Below are 13,379 nucleotides of genomic sequence, written 5' to 3'. Positions count from 1 at the left end.
CCCTAGTGGATGAAGGAGAAACTAGGATTTTGGTACTTACCGGTAAATCCTTTTCTCCGATTCCACAGGGGACACTGGACGCCCGCCCAGCGCTGCTCCCTGCCGTTTTGTTTGGTCCCTTCTAGTTCTGTTGAAATGTTTGCATTATATGTTTGTGTGACTGCATGTGTTCCCTGCAGTGGGTTCCTCTGTGTTCCGTCAGTCGGTCTTGTTCCGTTCAGTGGATTTCTCCTTCTGCTCGGCTTCCTGTAGTACTCCGTCTCTTCTCGGGCTCAGTTTCTTAACTGGGGCTGATGGGGCATAGAGGGGGAGGAGCTAGTCACACTTCTGAATTATTTAAAGTGCCAGGCCCTACTCTACCACCGTCTATACCCCAGTGTCTTCTGCCTTAGTGTCCCCTGTGGAATCGGAGAAAAGGATTTACCGGTAAGTACCAAAATCCTAGTATTTTAACATATACACAAATCATTTATATAAAGGGTGCCACAGAAAAAGTTTACTTCTCTCTCTTTCCAAATACATTATCTGTATCTTTGACTCTAGGGAGCATCATCAACCTAACAATCTACTTAATCCCATTTGAGGGCTCATTAATTTATATGGTGGTGGTTATATTTATTGACATACAAACTTTGTTTCTGTGCGGAATCGTATCTTTTGCACAACTACATTACACACTTGTTGGTCTCTGACACTTCCCCCTTTGAGCCCCTTCCCTGGAAGGACTTCGGTTTATTACTAAGAAAACCCATGAGAAGTACTAAACAATACATAAATAAACAAACAACTAGACCAAAAATTGCTGGTGAAGCTGTGGGGAGCGATTGCAGTGTTCCCCAAACAGAAACAGATTTTACGGCAAGTACAAAAATCTTATTCTTTCATCCATATTGGGGGTCACTGCTGTACTTTGGGAATGTTCCAAAGTTGCCACTAGGAGAGGGTACGCTCAACAGTTGCTGTGTGCAGAACTTTTGCCCATAATTGGTATGCTGTGGGTATGGATAGAAGACCAAACTGCTGCTCAGTTCCACTGAGGCTCCAAGCCAGTCAACCCAGGAAGCACTAACCTGATGGAATACGCTGTGACCGAATCCTGAAAAGGACACCTTCAGAAATATAGGCTTGACAAATGGTTGTTATGATATTTAGCAAAATAGACTGTTTTCATACAGGATAACTTCTCTCACAGTTGTCATAGGCCAAGTGAATTGCAATGCTTTAACTACGTTCAAGAGATTATTAAAGTGGGAAACCTCTGACTGATCCAGTAAAAAAAATGGAATTACAGTTTCCTCATTTAGATGGAATATATGTTTGGGTTAACAAGGAGGGTATGTTGTGAAGAACAACTCTATCTTTGTGGACTATCCGATAAAGAGGTAACAAAGCTGTTGGCTCTGACACCCCTTCTTGCTGATGAATGCTGGCCAACCGTAAACTTTCCAAGTGAGCAATTTCAGCTCAACTTACTGAAGAGGCTTGAGTGGAGACCACTGCAAAGCAGCGAGTACCAATTTCAGGCCATAAGCTTGTTGGATGTCTAAAACACACTGAAGAAGGCATGAATTTCTGGGATATCTTTAGAAAAAAACGCAGTGTCATAGGATAGACAAACACATCAAGTTGGCGGTGAAGGTAGAGGTATGTAGCCAAGCACATCCAGATGGATCTCTGCTTAGCTTCATTGCCAGTTACAAGTTGTCTCACTTGCGGTCCTATCCACCTGGCAGCATCCACTCAATTTATATAGTTTGCCATCATCACCGCCTTGTTGTTGCAAGGTTCACGTGATCTAAAAAAAACGTCTAAAGTTTTTTTGACCAGGATATTATCCAGGCATAGAATTACTGTTAACAGAGCTGCCATAACCCCTGTCACCATGTTGAAAATTAAAGTAGAAAGAAAGTGCTTGGAATTGAAATTTTATTGTAAGTCCCCAAGAGGCCGTGATGGGCCTTTATTATTGGAATATGGAAGTAAGTCTTCAAAATCTAGGGAAGCCAATAGAACTCATTAATAAGCAGATGCAAGTATAACTATAGGATGTGTCTGAAAGGTGTGCAGTCGGGATGCCGAGGGTCTAAATCTCGACCGTCTGCATCCCGACTGTCTAATCCCGACAAGGGTCTAAATCCCGATGCCTGTCATTTTACCTACGCCGGGAGCCCGGCATCCCGATCGAAGGTAAGCCGGCTGCGGGCCGCCACGGTTTAGGTTAAGGGCTCCCGGGGGGGACTTGGGGTTAGGCAGCCCCCTGGGAGGGTTAGGCTAGGGGAAGGGGGGGGGGGTTTAAGGTTAGGCACCACCATCCTGGGAGACTTAGTTTTAGGCAGTGGGGAAGGGGGGGTTAGGGTTAGGCACTTTTGGGGAGTTTAGGGTTAGGCATCCCTGGAGGGTTAGGGGGGAGGTTAGGTTAGTTTATACTTACCTTTAGCGCAGTTGGGATCTTCACCTTTGCCGTGCTTCCGCTGTTGGGATTTGAACATGCGGCCGGCAGTAAATCATACCGATCCCGTCTGAAAACCCCATACAGTTTTTGAACAAGAAACCGATGGGAATAAACCTCTAGGACTCTTCCTGGAAGAGGGACAATGACCCCCACTGTTTTGAGAGATTTGATGACTCGCCAGTAGAACTGCACTGTTGACCAGGTCTCATGGAGCTGAAGTATCTGAGAGCCTTATAGTTTTTGTGTGTGGGGGGAGGGGGGAAGAGGTTTGGGTCTGCAAGGTACAGTCTCTGACCACTATACCATTAACTGAGCATCTGCAGAAGACTTGACCCAATGGTCACTGAAGCGTAACAGACGGGAAACCTCCATAGAAGAGACTGGGTGCTGTGAGATCCTCTAATAAGTTTGATCTACAGGGTTGCATTTTTGGCAATTGTCTGACCACACCTGTCTTCCTCTGCTAGAGCACCACTGGAGGAAGTGCTTTATCTCCTTGCAAAGGGACCTCTTCCTGCCTGATTGCCAAAAGGACTGGAGTCTTCAGCCTTAGATTTTTGGTGTATTAACAGGAAGGAATTCACTTTCCTACCTGTGACTTGTGAGAGAATTATGACACAAAAAACACTGAACCGACAAACTGTAACATCTCCTGGGTCTTTTTTCAGCTTTGTATCCACTTTCTGGAAAGACCCAGGCCCGCATCAAGAACGGCGTCCCCCAAAGTATTCCTACTCATTCTTGGTATGATCCATCAAGAGCAGCAACTCACTACTGAGCATTCCTGCTTGCGGACCTTCACTGAGCTGTTACGCCCATTGGATAAAAGCCTTCTGAAGTGAATAAAATAAGTGCTCCCAATAAGATAATAACAAGAGAAATCATGTATTTTACCTTTTGAGGTATTTATTTATTAACAGTTTCTTATATAGCGCAGCAAATTCCGTTGCCCTTAGCAAATTCCATTGCGCTTATATCAGAAAGTGTTAGTTTTGGGTTTCAGTGATCCTTTTAAGAAGCGTTTTAATTTTTCCCTTTATGTATTGCACTGTGCAAACCGGTTATTTGACAAATAATAAAGATTTCTTTTCACCTTACTGATGTGTTTATTTATGTGTCTCTTGCAGGCATTAAACCAGCAACTGGAGGATCAGTGCTCAGAACTTACTGTGAACATACAAAAACTTACCAATGACAATAACCATCTTGTGACACATCACCAACAAGAACTCAAGGTACACATCTACCTCTGTTTTTACGTGTCCTTTTACACACTTAACTTTCTCCTGGAACCCCTGGAAGTGATGCGGCAGTCTGTGACTGCCGACATTACTGCCGGAATCGCGCCCCAGAATGCTGTGTGAATAGCGTCCTGGGTTACATGCACTAACAGTAAAAGTGCAAGGAGTGGAACCTAGTTCCCTTCCGAGCACCTGTATGCTGATCTCTGCGTGTGCAGGGATTAGTTGCTGCAAGGGAAGCTGCTGATCCGTCCCCCCTGCCTCACCTTCCGCTGCGCTCTGCTAAGCCACTGCGGGAGGGAGGTTAATGGGGTGGGCTCTTTCGGCTGTAGGAGAGGGGGGATATGCAAGGCATCAAAATATTTTTTGGGCTTGGGGCAGGTTAGGATATCTAGAATTTTTTTTTCTACATATATATACTGTGACACATGGGGAGGGGTGTGGGCTAAATTAGGCACCCATTGTCCCTGGGGTGCGGGCTCTTCCACAGGCACCTACCACTAGGAGGGTGGGGGTTGTTATTGCTGGGGATCTTTTGACATACGGGAGGGGCTATTTTCGATGGGGGGGATGTTAAATTACAATGAGGGGGGTTGGGGGAGATGCAAAACATCCCCTAGGTATATTTTTTTAACTAAAATATCTAAATATATTTTAAATACTTTTAATTACATTTAAAGAAAAAGACTATTTCTCCTTCATCCACTAGGGGACACTGGAGATCAAGACAGTGGGGTATAGACGGAGGTAGAGTAGAGCCTGGCACTTTAAATAATTTAGAAGTGTGACTGGCTCCTCACCCTCTATGCCCCATCAGCCCCAGTTTTTAGAATGTGCCCGAGAGAGCCGGTAGCACATTAGGCTGTCTCCAGCCTTTTTCATAGTTTTTTTTTTTTTAATCTTTTGGTTTTATAATCAAGCATTGAGGACAGGCAGGCTGCTTGCTTGTGGCAGTCTGCCTGCTACGGGGGAGCCGGTCGGGAAGGGCACCACACGGCTACTGCAGCCTGTGTCCGGTGACCCTGAGGAGGGGGCACCAGCAAATGGAGTCATCGGACCCTGCGAGGACCCGACACTGCTGACACCGGCATGTGTCCGGGTCCCTCGCCGCCCCCTCAGCCCAGCATCCCGGCCGCAGCAGCCCGTAAGTATATCCCACCACTCCTGACTAGCTGGAGTGGTGGGCGAAAACGCTGGGCTCAGGACAGCGCGCGCTGCGCGGCTGCTACACAGCCTCCTTCCCCCTGCAAGTAAACCTGGCAGTGTTGGAGCTGCTGATGAGACCCGGATCTGCACTCTGCAGTCAGCGTCCGGGTCTCTGGCTTAGCTAGCCACTATTCCCCCTCCTATTTAAATGAGGGGATGGATAGAGGCCCCTCTACGTTGGTGACCGCGCGGTGCTAGCCGCAGCTGTCACTGAAGACGCCTGCTCTTTCCTCCCTGTATGCAAGGAGGGAGGCTGCTGCGTCCCATTACTCCCATAACGGGAGTCTGCATTTACACCGCTATTATAGCCCTGCATAACGGGGCTAGGGCGGGGCTTAAGGAGCCGCTCAGCGCGGCTCTTCGTTGCCGTGCTGGTGCTTGTATGAAAGTACCGGCGCTGGCTTATGCTCATAGCCGCTGGAGAGCGTGGTACAGCGCTCTCAGCTGTTGGTTGCTCCGCCGGTGCTTGTTTGAAGAAGCACCGACGCTGGCTCTCCCAGCGCTATGCCTGCCTAGGATGGTGCTAGTAGTACAGAGTCCCCGTTAGCGAGACGGGGGTGATTTACCACCATTAATGTGGCATTGGGGGCGGGGCTTAGCGGCAAAACGCTGGGCTCAAGGACAGCGTGTGCTGCGCGGCTGTCAGAGCTAATAAGCACAGCTGCGCCTTTGTACGGGCTCCCCCCTCAGTACTCTGCACCAAGTAAGCGCCTCACTGTGACGCTCTGGAACATTTTGCCTGAGCAATGCCAGCAGTCTGTTCCAACACAGGTGGGCAAGCGCTGACTCTCCCCCCGCTTGGGAGAGAGGCTGGAAGACAGGACCCGCCGCAGCTGAAATCGGCTGGGTCCGGGTCTCCTGCCCCTTCCTCACTATGCGCTGTATGACAGCTCAACAGCATGGCTGTTAGTATGCGGACAGCGGTGAAGTCTCCGTTGCACCGCGCACCCTCCCGCCCTGTATGCTGCGTTGTCACTTACTGCAACAGTGTCCACACTTCCCTGCATTTGTACAGGGAGGAGGCTTTTCGGAAATACTCTGCGATTGGCGCACACTCCACGCGCTACAGACCTGTGCCTGCCATTTCAGTATGCAGGCTAGGCATAACGCAGCACTGCCTTAACTATTAGCAGCTCTCCTCATCAACTAAAAATGCTGATTTAGCCCCCCTCGCTTGTGTAGGAGCCATGATCGCTCCTCCCGTGTTATCTGCGCCGGCCACCTTCAACCACTCCGCTTTTCTTCGGTTCTACTGCGTGGGCAAGTAGCGCTGTGTTGACTGGAGTGCATCAGTTGCACACACAGCGTGGTAATTCAGGAATGCATAAGGTCCAGCGACTACAACAGCGATGGGTAGCAGTATCTACCTGCACACAAGCAATACAGCTCAGTGCACTACCTGCAGCAGGGAGTGCTTTAGCGCTGGTCTCCTACGAGACCCCTCCCTTGTTGGGAGTTCTTCAGCAATTAGGGGATGTCTGACTCTATGACAGGAGAATTCCCAGCTAAATGCGCTGTGCTGACGGGACACGGTCCCGCCATTTTGCCAGACAGTGTAATGGTTAGCGTTACTGCCTCACAGCAATGAGGTCATGGGTTCTCTTCCCACCATGGTCCTAGCTGTGTGGAGTATGCAAGCGCCGGGTGTTACCCCCTATCAGGCTTCCCCTTTGGTTCTATAACAAAGGGCGCCTGGCTTAACCTAATTGCTGACATATTATAAGATATATAGTATGTATAGTACTTGTACTAGTCATTGTTCTGGTGCTGGGGGCCAAAACTTATGGTTATAGCTTACCTTTAACCAGGGTTAGCACATTATTGCGGCTTATGCCACATTGGCTAGCCTTAAAAAGGGACAGTACTCTTCCCATGCAGCCTACGGCCACACCACCCTGAACACGCCCTATCTCGTCTGATCTTGGAAGCTAAGCAGGGTCAGGCCTGGTTAGTACTTGGAGGGGAGACCGCCTGGGAATACCCGGTCCTGTAGGCTTATATAGGTGCCAGCACATATATTATAGGCTGGTTTTAAAACCTTACAGTTCTGTATAGTGCTAGCTACTGTGAATAGCTAGTTGTTAGCAGAATGGGAACTAGCCTAAACCCCTGTTGCAGGGGCCTGTTACTCAGCCGGTGCTCATTCCTGGCTATAAGCGCTGGGCTGTCTGGACACAGTGCTGCCTTTGCAGCGCAGGGTATTACCCACTGTCAGGCTTCCCCTTGGCTCTATAACAAAGGGCACCTAGCTTAATCTAATGGCCTGATATCATAGCCTGTGAAGGTTACCCCATGGTGTACTAGCTACTCTGCCTAAACTGAGATCGTCTTTTTGATTCCCCCTTTGAAAATAGCTAAAATAGCTCACCTGAAGCACGCACGCTCCTAACATATGGCAAGTACACCAGTAACAGAAGTTCCAGGATCGACACCAGTCTGGGAGAGCACGCTGCTAACACATCTTGCCCCTATGCCGTAACAGAATGGCGGCCACACGCGACACATGAGCAGTCTCCCCCGTGGAGGTAAACAACGTGTATGTATATATAATATATTGTATTTTATACCAGCCCTGCTTTAGATTATATACATGCTGGAGTGAATTTGTCCTTCCATGGCGTTATTATGCTCATGTTCTATTTTAAATATTATCGTCACCTGCTAAACTTGTATGTAGGTACACGTATGCATATGTGGATATCGCTTTTTATCCTTACCATAACATACTAGCATAATTAAAGATGCTGCGATTAGAGGCTGGACGCTCCTGATGCGGTAGTTGGTACAATAACTCCGCTTTACACTATCTCTCCCTAGGTATTGGGGGGGGGGGGGGGGGGGTGTGTGTGTGTATTATGTTCATACTTCCACATTCATTAGGTTTACCTATTATTCTACGGATGGGTAGCCATCTGGGTTTACCAGAAGCTGTGGGCTATATCCATACCCATTATATGGTGGCTCTATAAACTAGAATCCTGTTCTGCAGCTCACATAGTGATAGTCACAATTCCCTGGGCATTGCTTCCAGTATGGACCCTATACATGTCCTGTGGTCTTCTTGTATGTACACACATGTATATAAAGATAGATACTTTCACCCTCCGGGGTTTATAGTCCGGTTCCCTTAAGTCTATATCTACGGCGCCCCGTTCGGGGGACCTATTATCATTACAACTACAATATTGTATTAATATTTCTGAATAATTGGGAAAAACCTGTTTTTTGTTTAACACTAACTGGGGTTATCACCACTGATATATCCCTTCTTACTTGGGATAACCAATGCAGTCTATGTCTAAATACAGGTACCCTTCTCAGTATCTATTCCGGTACTCCATATTTTTGTCGTATATCTCAATAAAATGAGTCTCAAAAGGGCCCTTAGGTACAATTCATACCATGAGGCATTGGGCCGCCTGCAGAACAGGCTCAAATTAGAGTCCTGTTCTATGACCTTCTTGTCTCCATTAACATTTTACTAATTTCTACTGCACTTCTCCAGACTAAAGTCCGTGCTGTGGAGCATTGGTCTAAGTCCACTGAATCTACTCTCTATACCTAACTTGGCGGGTTGCTGTGTGATAAAAAAGGTCTTTGACATTCTACATAACGTCCAGAGGGCTTCTGATCGCTCACAGGTAAGAGCTTACCTCACTAATGCCTCAGAAGATGCTTATATTTCAGGCAACCTGATATACATAACGTTAATCTTCCTTACGCAGCGTAGCTGCTGTCCTAGCAGCCATCTGCTCTTTTAATCAGTTGGCTCTACACTTTAGAGTTTCCCTGGTGTGTGGGTGCATAGTTTGAACATTGAGATTAGCGACACTATTCTACTAGAATCTGTTGGGATTATGGACCAAAGCGCATCTCTGGGCTAGTGCACATCTTTACATAAGTGTGACAGTCACTATGTTCCATGCAGGGGGCCTGGTTGGGTTTTCCTGTTCAGTATCTTTTGATATTTTTACCACACCGATAGGTACTGGACGGGTACTTTCATGGTTGTACTGCTGCCCTGGCCTTGCTGTGTGGGATGCTTCCCTATATTGGTAGCTCTCCCTGGGTGGGGTTACATTCGTGCTCCTTTACTGCTAAATTCCTGGTTGTGTTCACACTGTTCAGGGCCGGCAGTTAGTACTGACTACGCACTTCCATCAGGTTGGATGTTGTGTCTTTTTATCCCTGTTTTCAGTATGGGTTGTACTGCTGTCTGACCCTCTGAAAGGAATTCTAGTCTCCATCCTCTCATATTCGCCTCTGCCACATGCCCCGCGGGATCTCCACTCGTTGGAGACTTCTATGGTCTAACCTTTCCGCTGGTTCACAACTTTGTTGTAGTTGGACCTCAAGGATCGTTCAGAGCGACTGTTCGATCTTATCTTTGACCTCCCGGCATACTCTTTGTTAGGAGTCTGTGGACAGGATCAACTTTGTATCTGTTGATTTGGTATTGTCATACTTCTATCTATATGATTATGACCAGCGGTGCTGGGATTCTGCTGTCTGTAGCTGTTGCAGATTCCTGTGCAGACTCTAGTACGGTTCACGAGTTCTTCTCGTTTTCTGCCCTTCTCCTATGGATTCTTGTTGGGGCTCTCTGCTACCAACTGTCTGGTTTGGTCTATTTTCAGCCGCTTCTCAACTGTGGTTGTTTTCTCGCCAGCCGTTCGGTTCCTTTTGGCTTCTGCTGTGCGTACGTTGTGGAAGTTCTTCTGTGACTGTGTCTTCTGAGGAGTAGTATTTGTCTACTGTGCTCTACGACACTTGATCCTCTGCTGGGCCTGTTGTTCTTGGCGGTCCCTGTTTCAGTTTGGCCGAGGGGTCAACAAGTTCTCCGCGCTTCCCACTCAGGAAGTTGGCTTTGGGACGTCCCCACTGTCTTGATCTCCAGTGTCCCCTAGTGGATGAAGGAGAAAACAGGATTTTGGTACTTACCGATAAATCCCTTTCTCCGATTCCACAATGGACACTGGACGCCCGCCCAGCGCTGCGTACCTGCCGTTTTGTTTGGTCCTTATATGGTTGTGTGACTGCATGTGTTCCCTGCAGTGGGTTCCTCTGTTCTCCTTCAGTCGGTCTTGTTCCGTTCTGTGGTCTTCTCCTCCTATTTTCTGTTGTCCTCCCTCTCCTCTTGGGCTCAGTTCTTAAACTGGGGCTGATGGGACATAGAGGGGGAGGAGCCAGTCACACTTCTAAATTATTTAAAGTGCCAGGCTCTACTCTACCACCGTCTATACCCCACTGTCTTGATCTCCAGTGTCCCCTGTGGAATCGGAGAAAGGGATTTATCGGTAAGTACCAAAATCCTGTTTTCTGTGTGGTTTTGACGAAAAAAAATTGTCAGTTAAGTGATTAAGCTGTACTTTTTTCATATGCTCTAACAGGTTACGTGTCACACGGTTCCAAATGTTCCTGCAATATTATATAATCCCTCTATCTACACTCACTAACAGGTAGTGAAAGACACCATGGCACAAAAGCTGCAATTACAGGAACATTTGCTCAGCGCCATTCAGAAGAGCCTGACTGGGAAACTGCAGGATTTGCAGAGTCATCGCACACAGCTAGAAAGAGAACTGTGAGTTACTTATCTCTAGGTTTAAAGCACAATATTCTGGTCATTAGCATATTTGGTTTGAGGATTTATTTACAGTTCCTGTAATGAAGGTTAAATGGATATTTCTTCTTCATGGCCTGTACCGAGGTAACAGCTAGTTATTAGTGTAAAATCTACCCAATCTGTGTAATGAAGCTGCTTTTACATATAATGATTTAAATTCACAGAGGTTTAAGGTGTATTCTGGAAAAAAAGGTTTGGCCCTGAACTCTTTCAAGGTGAAGGCTTCTGCTTTATCAGTTTTGTTCTGGTGCCAGTGGGTGGTGAATCCTAATACTAAAGTGTGGACCATTTTTGGCAATAATCTCTTTCTGAAGGCCTACAAAGTATAGAGCACCCATTTTCAGGAGGGGCAGGTGCGAGATGGGGGAGAGGAGGAGTTATTTTTTCCCCAATCTCCTGCCTCCCAGGGGTGGAACTTGACCAATCATCTCTGTTCTCCTTCAGCATGTTAGAATTAGATTTAATTCTAAGTACAAGCAGAAAAAAAAACACATTTTTTTTTTCTTTTTATATCTTATTGGTTTCATTGTTTCTTACAGGGCTCAGAACCAGAAGAAAGTTCAGAAACTGGATGTAGAGCTTTCTGAGACAGCAGAGTCCCAACAGCATGCAAAGGTGACTTACTGTATAGTCAGCATTTTGTCATTTGTTTATCATTAGTTCCACATGTGTATAACCTATTCTCTCTGTTTTTTTTATAAACCGATGAACTGCTTCAGAGGTCCTTGGAAGTTGCTCGTCAGGATAACCAGAAGATGGCACGTGCTCTGGAAAAGGCTCTTAAGGGAAACGCTGCTTTACAGAAGGATATGGGTGAACTTGCAAAAGAGGTGCAAAACAAAGTAGCAGAGGAAAAGCAGCTATTTCTGAATAGGTAATATCTTTATGAGCTGTTGGCAGAATCTCATACACATGCAAACACTGACTGAGGGCCTGTTTCAGAGACGGATGGTAATACAATCGCAACTGCATTTGCTCACGGATCACAGTTGCTAAAATATGCTAATGCCTTCTAAAGTATAGCCGAGCATTGGGACGCCCATATGTGCCTCATATCCGTCCAATGACGTGCAACAGCGTAAACATCGGTACCATCGGGCAGTCATGCAGCATGTAAGGCAAGTCTGACCTGCCTCAAACACTCTGCTCTCATGCTGCGCAGGAGAACGCAATGGCTAATTTATGCACACCCACAAAATGGTATTTAAACGGTCAGACATGCCTGCATTCTTCTAACCACCCCCCATTACCACCTCCTGAGGCTGACTACCTGTCACTCACTTTGCAAATGGTTCCTCTACACGATTGTAATCGCATTGCAATCATTGCCCATGCGCAGTTCAGCATTCGCGCAATAGCAAACATTTGCTCGTTCTGCAAAAATATCGGCATTGCATCCGTCTCTGAATCAGGCCCTGAGTGTTCATTTAAGTAATGTTTGCAGGGCACAGGCTGAAGAAGAGATCAGAATAAAGGCACAGCTATCAGAGGAGCAACATGCATCTCTAACAAAACACCAGCTAAAATATAATGAAGCAAAGAAAGCTGCACAAAAGGAGGTGGCAGAGGTACATGGCTTATTATAACCTATTTTCTTCTTCCTACGTCATGGCAGCCATTACTTGTGGGTTTACATCCCATCCTCCTATTGTTAGACTGGAAGTTTTTTTTCCCTTGGGACCGCCCACTTAGGGTATATAGGCTCACTCCTCCCCTTTCTCCTTTTAGTCTTTTTTCCTGTCTCCTAGTACAGACAGTGTAGGGAAGTAAAATTGCCTCTTGGAGCTGTGATCTGGAAGGTGGTCGACATTCCAGGGAGAGGCTCATGTGTGCTGCAGAATTATGGACCCCTGTGTTGCGCTCATTGTGCCGAATGTGCTACTCGATGTGTGTAACCGGTACTACAGCAGCCATCCTGTATCCCCATGGGGTTTGGCGGGCGGAAGCGCTAGGTTGTGGCATGCGGCTCGGCGCAAAAGTGCCTGTCACGCAGCCATTCCCAGAGTTCTGTGCATGGATGGTCTGAACATGCGTCTGTCCCAGGTCTGAGCACCGAGTGTAATGGAGTTGCTTTGTCCTCCACAAAAGTCTGACCTGGAGTGATCCTGTGTTTAGCAACATGTATAAGAGCCTTCTCCCCAAAAGCCTGTATGTGTCCAAAAGAGGTAAGTACTCATAGAGGGCATGTTTCTATCTGTTCTGCTTTATGCTCCAGCTTGGGAGCCATAAAGAAGATTTGTAAGAAGAAAAATCTGCATATATTTGTCCTGCGTGTGATAACTGTTCTCTAATAATCAGGATTCTAAGCTTTGCAGAGAGAGTTACACCTGTTCTTAATCACTTTGAGACTCTGGACATCTGATATGAAAACAGACTTGGAACAGAAATTTGTAAGGCATTATTTACAAAGAAGTCTCTCTATAATGTATCTATCTGTGTTAAGCCTCATTTGACACATTGGATATGGCTGTAGGAGTGATAGTGAGAATGACTCTATGGCTACGCTCTTGAGCAGCTGATGGACATAAAAAAACAAAAACAAACTTTCTTTACCCTATGTGAGGGTCTTGCTTTTTGGTGATACATTAGAAGCACGTATCCTTTGCCATCTCCTAAACAACAGTTTAAGGAAGCAAGAAGTTATAGACCTGGGCGGCAATATAGTAGCAGATATCCTGCAGGAATATAAAGACCCTTCGTCAGTATCATTGGAGAAACAATCCGAGGCAATGACTATCACGAATCCCTAACACACTTGTCAGATAAAGTTATACTGCAGGGACCAGCCTTCTAAAAATTTGCCACCCGATGTGGAATTACTATTCAGAACTAATGGGTTTTGGAAGTAGTGTTT

The 13,379-nt window shown here is 46.6% G+C and overlaps 1 protein-coding gene and 1 pseudogene across 4 annotated transcripts in view; both read left to right on the top strand.

The window, feature by feature from the left end:
- CCDC150 (coiled-coil domain containing 150) overlaps positions 1–13,379 on the top strand; it is a 183,867-nt gene that overhangs the window by 145,111 nt on the left and 25,377 nt on the right. For all 4 annotated transcript variants that reach the window (XM_088479720.1, XM_088479723.1, XM_088479722.1 and 1 more), the window contains 5 exons: positions 3,580–3,687; positions 10,359–10,483; positions 11,065–11,140; positions 11,245–11,399; positions 11,970–12,093. In XM_088479720.1, the coding sequence (XP_088335846.1) occupies positions 3,580–3,687; positions 10,359–10,483; positions 11,065–11,140; positions 11,245–11,399; positions 11,970–12,093 (588 nt within the window). The remainder of the gene's footprint in view (positions 1–3,579; positions 3,688–10,358; positions 10,484–11,064; positions 11,141–11,244; positions 11,400–11,969; positions 12,094–13,379) is intronic.
- LOC148516694 (5S ribosomal RNA) lies at positions 6,777–6,895 on the top strand (annotated as a pseudogene).

This window comes from Taudactylus pleione, unplaced genomic scaffold (genome assembly GCF_031769625.1).
Source record: "Taudactylus pleione unplaced genomic scaffold, aTauple2 ptg000244l, whole genome shotgun sequence".
In the NCBI taxonomy this organism is placed as follows: domain Eukaryota; kingdom Metazoa; phylum Chordata; class Amphibia; order Anura; family Myobatrachidae; genus Taudactylus; species Taudactylus pleione.
This window is presented reverse-complemented; position numbering and strand designations above follow the sequence as displayed.